General features: G+C 33.0%; 1 protein-coding gene across 5 annotated transcripts in view; it reads right to left on the minus strand.

Moving 5' to 3' along the window:
• Positions 1–3,188: 3,188 nt before the first annotated feature.
• Positions 3,189–16,637, minus strand: part of Dll (homeotic protein distal-less) — a 439,859-nt gene continuing 426,410 nt past the window's right edge. For 2 of the 5 annotated variants that reach the window (XR_011333285.1, XR_011333286.1), the window contains 2 exons: positions 7,976–8,322; positions 3,189–5,735 (listed from right to left, as the gene is read on the minus strand). Coding sequence is in view for 3 of the 5 variants with exons in the window: in XM_069832080.1 (XP_069688181.1) it covers positions 5,717–5,735; positions 8,034–8,322 (308 nt within the window). In the remaining 2 variants the exon portion in view is untranslated. The remainder of the gene's footprint in view (positions 5,736–7,975; positions 8,323–16,637) is intronic. The other 3 variants (XM_069832080.1, XM_069832082.1, XM_069832081.1) reach the window with 2 other exon arrangements.

A 16,637-nucleotide genomic window follows, 5' to 3' on the forward strand; every position in this document is an offset into this window, starting at 1 on the left:
CCTCACATAAGCCCGCCATTTGTCCCTATCCTGAGCAAGATTAATCCAGTCTCTATCATCATATCCCACCTCCCTTGAATCCATTTTAATATTACCCTCCCATCTACGTCTCAGCCTCCCCAAAGATCTTTTTCCCTCCGGCCTCCCAACTAACACTCTATATGCATTTCTGGATTCGCCCATACGTGTTACATGCCCTGCCCATCTCAACGTCTGGACATATATGCTATATACAAAATAAAATCTTTGGTGCTCTCTCACAGTCCAATGAAATTTAATTAGGAATTTAATTAATGACGCAAACAATTTTCTGTTAGTTTCAAAGGGATTGTTTCAATAACAATTTTAAAGAATGTTATCTTATTATTTTTTTTAAGTGTCTTAAGGATGCGAAAATGTACGCAAAATTGCTTGCTTTTTTTTTTTACGAAATATTAACCGAAATTAAACCATTTTAATTACCGAAAACAGAGTAAAATAATCACCATCAAATCAAATCCCTAGTTATTAACATTTCTTTCTAACATTTCTCCTATCTAAAATTGTAGATTCAATATTCATCAGAAGTATCTTGGGAAGACCGAGACGTAGATGGAAAGATAATATTAAAATGGATTTGAGGGAGGTGGGATATGATGATAGAGACTGGATTAATCTTGCTCAGGATAGTGACCAATGGCGGGCTTATGTGAGGGCGGCAATGAACCTCCGGGTTCTTTAAAAGTCAGTAAGTAAGTAAGTAAGTAAGTAAGTAAGTAAGTAAGTATCTTATAACCAGACGCATAGAAACATATAAGTATAGTAACAAAATGTATATCATTTCAATCATATAAGAACTGTGGATATAGGAAGTGGAGTATTAGGCCTGTGTGGATTTATTTCCAAGCTACTTTAATTTAGCATGATATTTGAGAAAAATACGTATAATTACCCCAAAACACTGTGTACTCGTTTTTGTACCACATTTCATAGATCTTATAATCTCGTATTTAAAAAGTATTATTTAATATAAAATTTTAATTAATTTTGTGTATAAAAGTCGTCTGAAAGGAATAATTTCACTGGACCTTATTTGAAGGTTTCAGAACCATAGTGGGCCAAACGCCATTTACTAAAACCGTAGAAGGCAAGGACTAAAATTAAGTTATTATCATAATTCAATAGAAACATATAGCAAGTAATATAAAGTATACACATTAAAACTAAATTGTTTGTCAATCTTCATTAAAGTATGGTATTCACTTAACTTTAACCCTTGCTTTCTCCGTTTTTAATAAATGGCGCTTGGCCCACTATGGCTCTGAACCCTTCATTTGTGTTGATACAACTTTCTTTCTAATATTGAATTTAGAGGTTATCGTAAGCTTTGGAAGTCTCGTATATGCAGTCTTAAGCTTTGGTTTCTCTGAACCGACGCATGCGAGATGCGAGGTGCGAGGTCCGCTTCGCACAAATCCGGTCTACAGAAGAGATAGTGAGTGGCTTCTGTAACTGCGAGATGCGTGGTCTGCGCGCCCCGCATTTATAGAAACCACTCACTATCTCTCGTGTAGTCCGGATTTGTGCGAAGCGGACCTCGCACCTCGCATCTCGCATGCGTCGGTTCAGAAAAACCAAGGCTTTAATCTACCAATGGCGTTAGAATCACTCATTGACTCATTGGAGTACGTATGAAGTACTGCAATACATTCTTGAGGTAATGTTATAACAGGGGCCTATTGGGATTTCATATTTATGGTAATGTTATTTAACTTTATTAATTAATAGTAGATGTCCATAAATCAATGCACAATCTTATACATTTATTCGAGATTTCATGTTAGAATATATGTTAATAACGCTGATTATTTAAAATAATCTGTTTAGTTGTGCCTAAATATTAAATATGTACGTATTTATATTAAAGGATTGTAGATATTCTAGGAGCATGCCTGCTCAAAATTTATCTTTACCGAGTCTTATGTGTGGGGAATGCATTGCATATGTAAGATCTATTCAACTTGAAAACCGTATGACAATCTCTTCAATTGTTACAACTTAAATTTTAACACTATTAATATAATAATTTTGAGAGTTTAGTACTAGAGGTTATTCGTTTCAAAAGAATTCAAATATGACTACATATAAAATTAGATTGGAAATGTTGTTGTTGTTGTTTTCTAATGCCAGGCGTTTGACAATAAAGTCATTTGACCTCTTGCACTCCAATATTTTTCAAAGATATTATCATGGTCGGCCACTGAAACACAGATTTTGAGATGTTCCGAATCCATTTCTTGGTTTGAGTTGCACAATGGGCAGTTAGGGGACTGATATATTCCAATTCTATGCAGGTGTTTGGCCAAACAATCATGGCCTGTTGCCAATTTAAATGCAGCTACAGACGATTTTCGTGGTAAATCGGGAATTAACTGTGGATTATGATGCAGAAAGTTCCATTTTTTCCCTTGAGATTGTGTTATCAAATTTTGTTTGTTGAAGTATGAGTATGTAGATTTAATAAATCTTTTCACAGAGTAATACGTAGATTTAGTAACAGGTCTGTAAGTAGCAGTGCTGCCCTTCTTTGCTAATGCATCCGCATTCTCGTTTCCCAGGATTCCACAATGGGATGGTATCCATTGGAATACAATTCTTTTATTGAGTAATATTAATTGAGAGAGCATTTTAGTTATTTGTGCTGTTTGAGATGAAAATGTGTGTTTAGAGACTATAGATAGAATAGCTGCTTTGGAGTCTGACAATATAACTGCATTCTTAAATTTATTGATGTGAAATAGAAGATTCGTGATTGGAAATATAATAAATACATTGAAAACAAATTACGTCTTATAATTAAATTTAAGAAAAACAATTCAAAATGGCGTGCATTTGAAGACATCTCAATTTGATAGGGCACATATTGTGGAGTTGCATGAAAAAGTTGGTAAGACTCGTTGCTTTCCTATGTAATTAACAATTTTTCCCAGTAAGCCGACGATTTCAGTGACAGTTTATTAGATGATGTGATTTCTAATAATATTTTTTTAAATGTGGTTATTTTTAATAAACTTTACTTTAATGTATTAAATGACGCTACCAGCTATGTATCAATATGATTTCCACGAGTAACCATTGCAATACAACGCTATAACTTGAAATTAAAGGAGCTTGGAAAATGTAAAAAGAAGTATAAAACACACTGTATGTTCCTTCGGTCAATGTTTGCTGTATTTTACATAAAAGAAAGAACCACAATATCTTTTTTTCTCTTGTCAAATATACAGGTGACAACTATTTCACATTGTTGTTCAAAGACACTTACAATATGATTATTATTTCTAGTTTATTTTTCTTAATATCTTATTTTCACCGCTTCATTTACGTAGTAACGTAAAACGTTATTGTTATCTGTCATTTCAGATACATCAGCTATGTATGTAGAAAACAAAGTTTTTCATTATTTTCCTTGTCACTTGTTTGTAAACAATTCTTTTATTATAAAATTATTTATAATAATTTAAAAATAACGGGAAAAGCGGTTCGAAATTGAAACCTCTTTAACAAACGGAAATACGTGATGATTAGTTGAGGAAACGTGTGAAAAATATTTCAAATCTCCTATTTATATAATAATTATAATATGTATAATTTTATACAACAGATAAATAAGAAAACGTATATAGAAACCATTTTATTTAAATTTTAAAAGCGCGAATATTAATTTCTTTTGCATTTAGAAACTAAATATTTGCCACAATATTTTATAAAAGCCATTAACTACGCAGTTCAGTATGCTACTATCACTTTAGAACTTAATAATTTATTGCACCCATTATTAAAAATGGTTTCTATTTACCTAAAATTATGATTAAATCCGAGATTTTCATTAGTTATTACTTTTTTGGTTGTATGATAGCTCATAACAATAACGATTTTAAGGTTTCTTCAATAATTAATTAAAAGAAACTAAAATATACCCTGTTTTGTAGGAAATTTTCACGCAGAAATGATGCACATAATGTCCGTGTTGCATTTGCTTGTCGACCTTTAGTGCTGACCTCTACATGTAAATTATAATAAACGCCCATCCGATTTAACATCTTGCTTTTCCTGACAGCAGCTGTGAAAATTGAACGAGAGGAACACAAAAATAACGCAAGATCTATAATTAATTTCCACAACAAATAAACCGCACAGCATATGCGAAGTATTTAGATCAAAATTGCGGTGCAACATTGACAACTAAATGCAGTTTTGTTTTAAAATAGTTTAGCTACATTTCGTATAGTTCTTATTTTGTTATTTTCATCGAAAACGTTTCCCGGTAGTCTAAGTTAATTTCTCGAAATGTGTAAAAAATGTTCAATTTTCTAAAAAAAAAATCTTTTCTTCTATTCCTAACAAAGAAAAACTGTCGCAAGATAGTTCTACAGACGCACTAACACTTGTGTGTACTTCCATTACTTTGCTGATGCAATTATTTTCCTCTTAAGTTATGTTCATTTTCTTCATTTCTATTGGAAAATAGACCGTTTATCTGAGAAAACATGTACAGAAAAAAATTCAACAATGTAACGTCCTATCCACACTTAACGTGCATACGATATACGACAAACATCCGTCTTTTTATTTCGTTTCCTGATCTGTAATTTAAAAGGGACTTGAAATAAAGAGTTTCCATATAAACACTAACTGTTCATAACAGAAGAAATGTCATTTGTTTACTCCTATTGATCGTTGGGAAGTCCCTTTCTCTCGGAACGGTGAGTAGAACGAGAATTCGTTTCATGAATGTCTAGGCCTAGGCCTAAACAGAATTTATATTTTCATATATTGTGAGATAAGAGATGTGCTCCTTCCTTTACGATTTGATTTGGTTTTTGTTGTGATAATTTTCATCGTAATATCGAGGGCAATTTTTAAATATGCTTTCCATAATATTTAAAAATGGTTTTTAATTTATCTGAAACGTGTAAATTCAGAACCAATATGTCCCTCTTCCGGCAACACTGAACATTGAAAAATAAGAGCCAATAATTTTTTACTCCAAAAAGTTGCACCATAGCGCCAATGTATAGTAACACTGTAAATTGCTCATAATGTTCCAATATTGCCTTTTATATCTATATGACATACAAAAGATATTAACTTTTTGCAAATCCACATTTCATATTTTTCTGATGTAATTAGGGAACGTCATAGCTACGTAAGAAGATGAATGACAATTCTCATCCCTCTTATTCCATTCTGTCCCAATTTTTTCCCTTTACATATCTCATTTATCTTACCGGTTGTGTTTTTTTATCAGTTTGTACAAATACATACACACATACATACAGACACAACAGTATTTATATTACACGTTTTCTAAAAACGTTCATTTGAAATCGTATTGTTATTATCTCCCCACAAGGTAGGAATTAAATGACATTATCTCATTTGAGTGTTCATTTATCTCTAATACAGGACGGTAACTTATAAGTCCAATGAAGAAAGAGGCATCACCGTTAAAAAAAAACACCACTGTTAATGACAAACTTTCAGATGCTCATTTTCTTCAATTATTGTTACAACTTCGCTATACCGCAACACACGCTCTCCATCGGTGTTTGGGATTGTTTATGAACTGACACAAGCACAGAAATAGGTGAATGTATTCGTTAGAATTGTAGTTTTGTCTCTCTTTTTTCAATTGATACATTAAGATTATATATTTTCGATTTTTTCATCTTCGTTAAACCGCCGGCCAAACACTGAAAAAAGAAAAGGATAACATCAGTGTTAATCCCACTAATTATTTCTTCATCATTCTTATTATATATTTTACTTTTTCATCACTGCTTCTCTCTTTTTACTACTACAGTATCATACACATTGCGTGCAATTCCATACAACTAGAAATTAAATACTTGGAAGCCAACAGATTGATGTCAATTTAAATGCTGTTAGACAGCCTCGTTCTTCTTTTATTTCTTTTCTTTTTCTAAAGCGAGAAACACTCTGATAAGTAACCCAGGCATGATGACTTGATTCAGAGCGAAAACAGCTCGTAAGTGGTTGAACAGGCTGAACGACTATTGCTTGCCATATGCTGTTCAACCAGTTACCAAAGCATGGAAACTGAACAAGAAAACTAATTCAATGATTCAGTGTTCTTAAAAAAAGAACATTGCAACTACAAGTTGAATTTAAATCGTTACATATCTCAGTAGTGAGAATTGCATCCATTTTTAGTCTTATCGGAACAAATGGAGAAAGATGGATACAAAACAAAGGCCTCCAATTCGGCGACTTTATCAGAGATATTTATTCGCTCATTACTAATTAAAACACGGCTGTTGTAGCTTAAAGTTTTAAAGATCCGTGTTTCTAGATTAAAGAATAGGTAAAGGCACTATTTCAATGACATGTTTTGTTGACAAGTCATCGATGTAAACGTTACTTTTAGAATTAATTATATTTGAGATAAATACTCATAGAATTGAGAAGTAAATATATGTTCTATATTATTTTTAAATCGTTTAAGTGGCACAGACTAAATAAAATATTTAGTAACATAGTACAGTAACTAAACTTTTTAAATAAAGACACAAAATATTTCCAAGTCAATACGGTTGTGTGAAGCATGCAAGTAGATACCAATCTCAGCGCTACAAACATTCCAAATAAAAGCAGGCAACTAACATTCATGGACTACTGAAAGCAGAAATGACGAAGAAAATTTCTTAATTAATGTATTATGAAACTGGGAGAAACATGTATTATCAAAACTAAAATATCCGAAACAATTACTATGACGAAGTGAAAATACTTTTCCAAGAATTATACATTCCTCAATAATTTTACCACCTTAAATAATAAACAATAATTTGTAACATATCTGACATGTTGGCTATGTATTTTTGTTGTGTGGAGGATTGTTATTTACAGGAATGGTTCCATTCTAGCAAACCGAAAGAGTTGAATTGAAAAAAATAATAATCAAATATCAAAAGTTGCTTTTACTGATATTAAATATCGGCAAACTCGTATTTCAATGGTTACCTTTATTAAACACTGGAAATACATTAGCCAGGTCAGTAACATAAACTAGGCCTGCTTGTACTATAATTTCACGCTTGTTTACAAAGTCGCGAATCAACATAATACCATTACAGAACAAGAACTTGATTTATTATTCTTCAAGAACAGGTGAAACACTGTGATATTCTGTTAAGTGTGGGGAAGACCCTTAAAATGTCATGACAAATTAAAGCAAGTTCTTGAACATGAGAGACAGATCTTTCAAGTTTCATGGTCTTAATTATCTTGTCCAATATATTAAAAAAGAAAGAAGATCCTCAAAGTGTCCAAATATCAAAAACTTTGACCATGTGTGTAAGATTTAAACCTTTGTTAAAACCTAATGCACGACGATACGGTTTTATGGACTATTCAGAATGTCTAAATTTCTTCAAGCATTATTTTATCACTCTATTTCTAGGAGCAAAAATCCTTCATAGTTCACTATAGACCCTACATAAATATTTTAACATTTTGTTATAGAAGTCAAATAATGTTGATGCATCTTGTTGATGAATTTTGGTCATGTATTGAAGGCGCAAGCATTCCTTGTTAGGAATGCTTGAACATAGATTTCAACCGTCTGTTTAAAGAAGAAAAATTCCTTCAATAGTCATTTGGTATCAATTTTGATTCCTTATTCATAGATTATTTTATCTTTGAAACGTCTTGATTGGGCAAAGATTTTAAGACACTTTTAAACATTAAAACTGACTGTGGATTTTGACCGTCTGTTTGCCACTGTATTTTCATGTTGTAGAAAGTTCTTTCTGAACACGTTTGACTATGCTGCACCACAATTTCGTACAAAGACATATTGAAATCCTGGTAAAAATTTTCCATAAAAACAAAAAGAAAAATGTTGTTTAAGGAATTGAACGCAAGATGTACGGATGAGACAAAACATGAAAATAGACGACAATAGACTCACATAATATCGATCATTTCTGCTTTTGCAAGCTATCTACTCTGGCAAGCCATCCACTCACGTTAGGAGTCCTTGGTTCGCATCCGCTTGGTACCACGAGTACTGGGGCATGTAACCCGGGTGTGTGTGGTGGTGGGGGTGATGGGCCGCGGGGTGGTGCGCCGGCGCCGTGGGCTTCATGTCCCACGACACGACGGGCGGAGATCCCGACATTCCGTGAGGGGGTTGTGGCGACATGTCGCTCACGGGGGTTGAAGACGGCGTCGGTGTCTGGGGTTGGTTTTGGTGTCCGACGTGGGGTAGGTACCCTCCTGGACTGTGCTGGCTTCCCGACGACGATCCACCGCCTCCTTCAACAAAAACATATATCGGCACTTAAGATTTCATTCTCACAGCTTACGTTGCAGTGTTCCTTTATTCAACTTCATTTTCTGTGTAACGAAACAAATTGCGTAAAGTATGTGAATTGCTATAAAAAGTAAGAAATTTCACGTACACCTTCACAAATCAAATTACGTAAAGTAAGTGAATTGCTATAAAAAAGAAAGAAAGTTCATGTACACCTTCACGAATCAAATTACGTAAAGTAAGTGAATTGCTATAAAAAGAAAGAAAGTTCATGTACACCTTCACGAATCAAATTACGTAAAGTAAGTGAATTGCTATAAAAAGAAAGAAAGTTCATGTACACCTTCACGAATAAAATTACGTAAAGTAGGCCTAAGTGAATTGCTATAAAAAGAAAGAAAGTCCATGTACACCTTACGAATCAAACTACGTAAAGTAAGTGAATTGCTATAAAAAGAAAGAAAGTTCATGTAACCTTCACAAATCAAATTACGTAAAGTAAGTGAATTGCTATAAAAAGAAAGAAAGTCCATGTACACCTTACGAATCAAACTACGTAAAGTAAGTGAATTGCTATAAAAAGAAAGAAAGTTCATGTAACCTTCACAAATCAAATTACGTAAAGTAAGTGAATTGCTATAAAAAGAAAGAAAGTTCACGTACACCTTCACAGATCAAATTACGTAAAGTAAGTGAATTGCTACAAAAAGAAAGGAAGTCCATGTACACCTTCACAAATCAAATTACATAAAGTAAGTGAATTGCTATAAAAAAAGAAAGAAAGTTCATGTACACCTTCACGAATCAAATTACATAAAGTAAGTAAATTGCTATAAAAAAGAAAGAAAGTTCACGTACACCTTCACAAATCAAATTACGTAAAGTAAGTGAATTGCTATAAAAAAAGAAAGAAAGTTCATGTACACCTTCACGAATGAAATTACGTAAAGTAAGTGAATTGCTATAAAAAGAAAGAAAGTTCACGTACTTTTTTGTTTTGAGAAGACTTAAAAGATTTCCTTAATCTGAAAATTATTGTTTTGCAATGCATTACAAAGTTTTAGATCTCTTCATTAAGATACGACTATAATGGCAATTACCAACACTGCATTTTTCTACTTGGTGTGAAGTTACTGAACTGAAAGGGTTGTAAACAATCTTCTTACTTCCAAGAGTTCTAACATTTTTCAATAGGTTTCTAATAAAACTCATTTTGTGTCACTGGATAGATATATTTTTGAATGTATTTTGTATAAAAGTGTACCCCCCCTCCAATACACTATCATATTAACATAGTGAAATAATAAGGCTGATACTTGTCAATGTTATATAAGGTGTATGTTTTTACAGACAGAAAATAGCATGTAGTCAATGATATTGTGACGAAACTGAATAGCTCTATGTAAAATTTGTGACTTAATTTCAAATAAGGAAATTTATTAATAATGATAAAGATTTTGAGATACATAATGCTTGTGTAAAATATTTCAAATATGTATGTCTTATTGTTTCTGTAGAAGTGGAACGAAGTTTTTCTAGATGTAAGGCTGTGTTTTCTAGCCTTTCCCCTTTGAAAACTTGAAAATGTGGTTTGTTATTCTCTGCAAGAATATATGAAATGAAGAATTATGTAAAACAAAAACGTAATACACTATCATTTTAACATCTACATACTAATAATAAATCTGTAGCCGAAATTTTTCTGGTGATTTTCGATTTTCCAAAAATAATTAGTCCTAACATATATAATTAACCGCCCTGAAACCGAAAATCGCATTTATGAAATTTTTGTTTGTGTCTGTCTGTATGTTTGTTACCTCTTCACGCGATAATGGCTGAACCGATTTATATGAAAATTGGAATATAAATTAAGTTCGTTGTAACTTAGATTTTAGGCTATATGGCATTCAAAATACTTTATTTAAAAGGGGGGTTGTAAGGGGGCCTGAATTAAATAAATCTAAATATCTCGCTTATTATTGATTTTTGTGAAAAATGTTACATAACAAAAGTTTCTTTAAAAATTATTTCCGATAAGTTTTATTCTTTACAAAATTTTGATAGGACTGATATTTAATGAGATAAATGAGTTTTAAAATTAAAATAATGCCATCTGAGATAGTGCAATGAATTAAGAACAAATGACTTCGTCTATAAGGGGCCTTGGACAACAACAATCGAAACAGGGGCCTTGGACATCAACAATTGAAAGCTATTAAACATAGCCTACAGAAAATGTTTCTGTGTTTGTATGCAGTAATATCAGAAGCTAAATTAACCGATTTGTACAATTAATTATTATTTCGCCATTGGAAAGTGTAGTTTCTCTAGATGGACATAATGCTATAATGTTATTACAGTAACGTTTGAGTAAATCGAGGACAGGTAAGATTAAAATAGCTTCTTATGCACAGAAAATTTGATAGGCTATTTTGTACATTCGTTTTCTGTATTTTTTAAATAATATTTATGTACACTCATTTTAATCTCAGAGAATTAACGAACAACGAGAGTGTATTGATTTAGTATACAGTAATAGTACGTTAGCTTAGCAATCCATTATTTTATAATTCAAATTTTAACTATGCTCAATTGAATCGTGTTAAAAAACATAAAATATGTATGCAATAAATGCAATGCAAAAAAAATTGGGTAATGAGCGAAGCAGATTATCTTGCGCTGTTGTAAAAGTTGTTCCCTGGATCAAACGTCCTATTTTAATTATGTAATTACTTTATATTTATTTCTAATAGGTGCAGCGGAGCGCACGGGTACGGCTAGTAGTGAAATAATAAGACAGATACTTGTCAATAATATATTAGGTGCATTTTCTACAGACAGAAAATAAAATGTCTTTTAAATAGTGCAATTTTTCTTTAACAAAGAAAATGATGTCTTTAAATTTTTCTTTAGCAGATAGTTGTGTTTCGAAGTCAACGGAGTGGTTCTCAACCACCCAAATGCTGAGGACTGACTTACCGTGATGATAAGCATGAGTTCAAACGAACGAAAGACACTGCGTTAACTCACCCCAACTCTGAGATGTACTCAAAGTCAGAGGCGCACGAAGCGCACTGGTAGTATAACCACAGTTTAGTATCTAGTCACGAAGCTTGAGTTTATGAGGGTACTAGGAACAAAAGACTGTGCAGGCACTTTTTCGCATTGTCTGTTATGAGGCGATAGTAGCGATCCTAGTGGTTAGTAACTATCTATGGATGCATATTTACTACGTATTGAGCTTCGTGACTGTATATACTAGACTGTGGTGTAACTGCATATATTTCTCAGGCCTAGACATTGTGATTGCCTATTTAAAGAATTGCACCAATTAACGAGCTACATTCTGAATGTTGTGAGAAATTGAAATCAATAGGCCTACACTACAATCATAAGTAACGAGGCTTCTGATCATGTGAGCAGCATGGTGAAAAGCCACCAATAAAGGCAATAGAGGATACATACGAGACAAGGATCCAAGTACAACAAGTTCTGTAAGAAGGTAAATAAACGTTTCCTTTCTTGCCTAGAATCGCAAATTTCTAGCGCAATAATTAATAATAGATCCCTATTAGAAACAACAACAACCAAATTTCTTGGCTTAAAAATCGATAATGTGTTAAATCGGAAAAATCGTAAGTTATTAAAGAAATTACCCCCAAACTAAATTCAGCTTGTTCAGCTATTAGATCTATGCAAAAGATAGTAAATATCAATACCTTAAAAACCATATACTTTGCACACTTCCACTCGGTAATGAGTTTTGGAATAATATTCTGGGGATATTCCACAGATAGTAACAATATATTTATATTACAAAAAAGAGTAATTAGAATAATAGTAGGTGCCAAATCTAGGGATTCGTGTAGGACTATTTTCAAAAAACTACAAATAATTTCCATGGCCTGTCAGTATATCTTTTCATTAATAATCTTCCTCGTATGTAATAGTGAAAACTTTGTAACTAATTCAACAGTTCATAACATAAATACACGTCAAAAAATGACTTTCATACCCCATCGGCAAGTCTATTGTGCTATCAAAAAGGAGTGCGTTATATGACAGTAAAAATTTTTAATAGCCTCCCTATCGATATAAAAAATGAAACTCAAAACATAAAATTATTTAGGGCCAAATTAAAGAAGTACCTAATTTCTCACGCCTTCTGTTCTGTAGGTGAATTTATGACATTCAATAACGCTTCATGAAATTGATACTAAAACTATGTGTTGTACTAGTAGACTATATTGTAAATCTCGTCTGTATATATTTCATCTAGACTGTGACTATAAATTAAGATTTTATAATAATATTAAGTTTTTTGATTTGTTCCATATTCTAGCTGTAAGCAATGTATAAATACCATGGAATCTTAACAAATACAGTACAATACAATCGAAGTCGGGCCTGTAGGATTTTTAGCTAAAAACACTGTCAGTTTAACCACGACGGGGAACCTAATAAAAATTACTATATTTTTACTCTCATAAAAGAGGAAACCAAGTGTCAGACACGAAGTGTGATAATTATGTGTTTAAAGAAATCATCACAGTAGCTATTTCAAAACACGGTACTCGCCTAAACTGCTCCGTCGTACAAATCGTGATTCTTAAAGTAAATACGACGTAGTATAATCAAGATGATTTAGCAGAAATTATAGGTAATTTATACTAGATATGAAGTATATCTAAAAGACGCAGCTTTAAATACACAAATCAAATAAAACAAAGATTACTTTCAGATGTGTTGGATGTCCTACAAATAGCGGGGTAACATGAAGGTAAGCTATGATTACGCTCTTATAGTTCCAGGTAGTTGCAGGCCGTTCACAGGAAATGGAGTAAATTATAATTTGGAGTCAGTGTAGCGATTCGTGAAAAAATTATGGAATGCAAATCAGTCAGGCGCAGAATACTTTCGTGTGTGAGGGTGGGCGAGATTGCTATATGCACACGGCAAAGGAAGTTGACGGGAACGATCCTATGAATGGAAACCACAGTGTTTCGAGTTTCCTACTGCTCCGTGAATGGACGGAAAGAGGCTTGACTTCGCCGTGGGATTGGCCAACTTGCTCTCCCATTCAAGAACACTTCACATGTTAAGGACTTCTTTTTTGTCATTTGTAATAACTGTAATAACTTGAATTTCGAACAAAATGCAATTATTACCTCTAAACATTCCATCGTTTTGTATTCGTTAATCTTTGTTTCCGTTCTATAAATGCAGATGTATCCTTGTGTATAATTATATTATACATATAATTTTTGTTTTCAAGGCTAGAAACAATAATGAAAACTCCGCCACTGATACCGAAATATAAATTAAACGGGTTCTAGACTAGTAGGCTACGTAACAGTTTCGAAAAGTTCAATTTTATCATCACCATCACCATCACCATCACCATCATCGTCATCGTCATCGTCATCGTCGTCATTTCAACTTTCTAAGGCTACAACAAACTGCATTTACAACATCTTTATACGAGTATATAAACTAGTGACTTTTGCAGCAAATCCTGCAAACAAAATTGATTAGGAGTTAAAATAAAAATTTTTCAGATTTATTTTCAATGAAGAATAGGCCTACCAGTCATTTTAAAAGTTATTTTCTTCTGTAATAATGAAACATTCTCTCTCTGAATGGTTTTTTTTATGCCAAATACTTTTTCTTGAATCTCCGTCTTCAGTTTTTGAGTTTAATAGCGAAAACGCAAGTAACAATGTCAGGACGATCGGTGGATTTTTCATGTGGGAGTAATGCAATAGTAGCTATTTCAGGTTATTGTGGACTGTAGGTGAGAGTTAAGAAAATGTCAGATTTGCCATGCTTTCGAACAATAGACATAGCATCTTGGTTTAGCTGGTGCATGTTTCGTGAACTATCTTGAAATGTAGAGGGTATAATCATTTTATCCTGCTAAGAGATCGTGCTGAAATGATCGGGAGACTATAAAATCCTGTAGGCCTCTTATTTTATCAGTAAGTAATACGATTTGGTCTTTTCTTAGGAACTGTAATTTTTGCGCTTTCTCCAGAAAATACTGGAGTGAATCACGCATATAAATATCCACACCACGCCGCCATTAAATATATGAAAAAGACCCACACCACTTCATTAATAACTATAAAAATATATAATTTTTAACAACAATAATTTTAACTTACGTAAGTTTTTTAGTTTTCAGTAACATATACTGTATATATTATACAGCCGTTACTCAGTAAATTATAGAAATGAAGATCTAATTTAAGGTATTCTCTACGTCTACTTATATAACCCCAAAAGGTTTGAGTTTCATATCATCAGTAGGCTATATCATTAATATGTATATTAGTGATTTGTTTTTATAAGTCTTAAAAGGTTTTAATAACCAATTATAGAGACGTTATAAAAATTACATAAATGAAGTTCGACATATTGTTATTATGATGTCACAGAATTTGCTCTGATTTGCTCTAAATGTGTCAGCAATCCTGCAGGTCATGCATGGTCTTCGTGTAATATTGCTTATTGTAGTGTGTATGTTTTGTTTTATTTTGAAAAGCCATTGTGTCTCAAAATTGACTACAGATGGATTTTGGAAAATAGGAAAATTATGTAGGAAAATTGACATTTTACTGAAAACTACTATTTTTGTGAAAATCTTTGAGTTCCAAGGGTGAAAATGAGGAATCATTCATTGAAATCCGTTCAGCCGTTTTCCCGTAATTTCCATTAACAGTTCAAATTTTATATATATATATATATATATATATATATATATATATATATATTTATTTAACAAAATGACGACTATTTACATAATGTTCGCATTTGATACTATAATAATAATAATTTTTATCTTTTCAAACCTGTTAACTTTCTATTACGCTTACGAAAACTTAACACACTTTTAAAAATTGAAGACAAGGACGGCTACATACAAAATGTCTCAAATTGATCTATACACTCTTTGAAATACTATTTCACAGCAAAGAAATTCGATGGAAATACGATTTTTGCGGTTTATGATTCAGAAGGCAGTGGAAAGCATGGAAAAAATTTCGTCTGTTTATAAACAAACACGGCGGTGCAATTATCGTTCGATGAACGTAAGTGGATACTGAAATGTTATTAGAAAGTGGAGAATGTTGTTGAGATTCAACGACATTAAAGGGTTGAATTTGGAACACAACCACCAAAAAGGTTAACTATCACAAGAATCCCAGACAAGTTGAAGTCGACGAATCGGTACAATAATGTGTTGAAAGGACGGTGCAAAAGAAAGATAAGTTCCACCGACAACGAGAGTGTTGATGCACAAAACTCAAAAAAGTCAATGAGACAAGTTCTCATGAGATTGGTATCAGCAAATCCAGTGTTCATCGAATTTTGCGAGGTCAAAAATGGAAACCTTACATTCCGAGGCTTGTCCACATACTAAATGAGGACGACCCAGAGATGGATAGGACGAAGAGGAAGTGCTGCGGAGTTCCCGCCTCGATCTCCGGATTTAACCCTCCAGACGTCTACCTATGGGGAGCTCTAAAGGACACAGTGTACTCTACAAAACCACAAACACTGGAGGAACTGAGAGTTCAGGTTTGAACATGCCTGTAATGATATTCCATTAGCAACAATCCAGTTGGTATGTCGCTCTGTTGTACGTCGTTGTTGGGAGTGTAGTGTGGCGGAAGGGGGCCCATTTTGAACATGTACGGGCTTAAGGAATACAAAACCGCAAAAAATCGTATTTCTGTCTCATATCGTTGCTGAGGAATAATGTTTAAAATGTGTTTACATCAATTTGGAAGACTCTGTATTTATATTAACAAGTAAGAAGTATTCGTGTTTGCTTTAATCATAATTATTATCATCGTTGTCGTAACCAGATTTGGTTGCTCCGGCTCTGTTCTTTGTCACTGTCGAGAATATTTTGGATTAGAATTAGATATTGTGATAACGTGTCAGAAGACTAACACTTGAGATAAGGACATGGAATTTGTATCTATCCTTTTCGAAGAAAGATAAACCTTCCCTTTGTCTCCAGCAATCAAACTTCAGTTCCTTCATCTCATAGCAGGAAATATTATTGAACCATGTTGTAGGACTAGTATAGGCTACAGCCTATTAATTAAAACTGCTTCCTACTGTTGGTTTATATTATTATTCCCAATGAATGTCGAAATATAACGAACACGAAAGTGCATTATTCCTGCTAAACCATCATTCTGGGTTTTCAAATCCTGGTTGGGGCAAGTTACCTGGTTTTTCTGAGGTTTTCCCTCAACCAATTAATAGGAAATTTTGGGTAACTTTCGGCGCTGGACTCTGGATT

The sequence above is a fragment of the Periplaneta americana genome, chromosome 1, assembly GCF_040183065.1.
Source record: "Periplaneta americana isolate PAMFEO1 chromosome 1, P.americana_PAMFEO1_priV1, whole genome shotgun sequence".
Lineage (NCBI taxonomy): Eukaryota > Metazoa > Arthropoda > Insecta > Blattodea > Blattidae > Periplaneta > Periplaneta americana.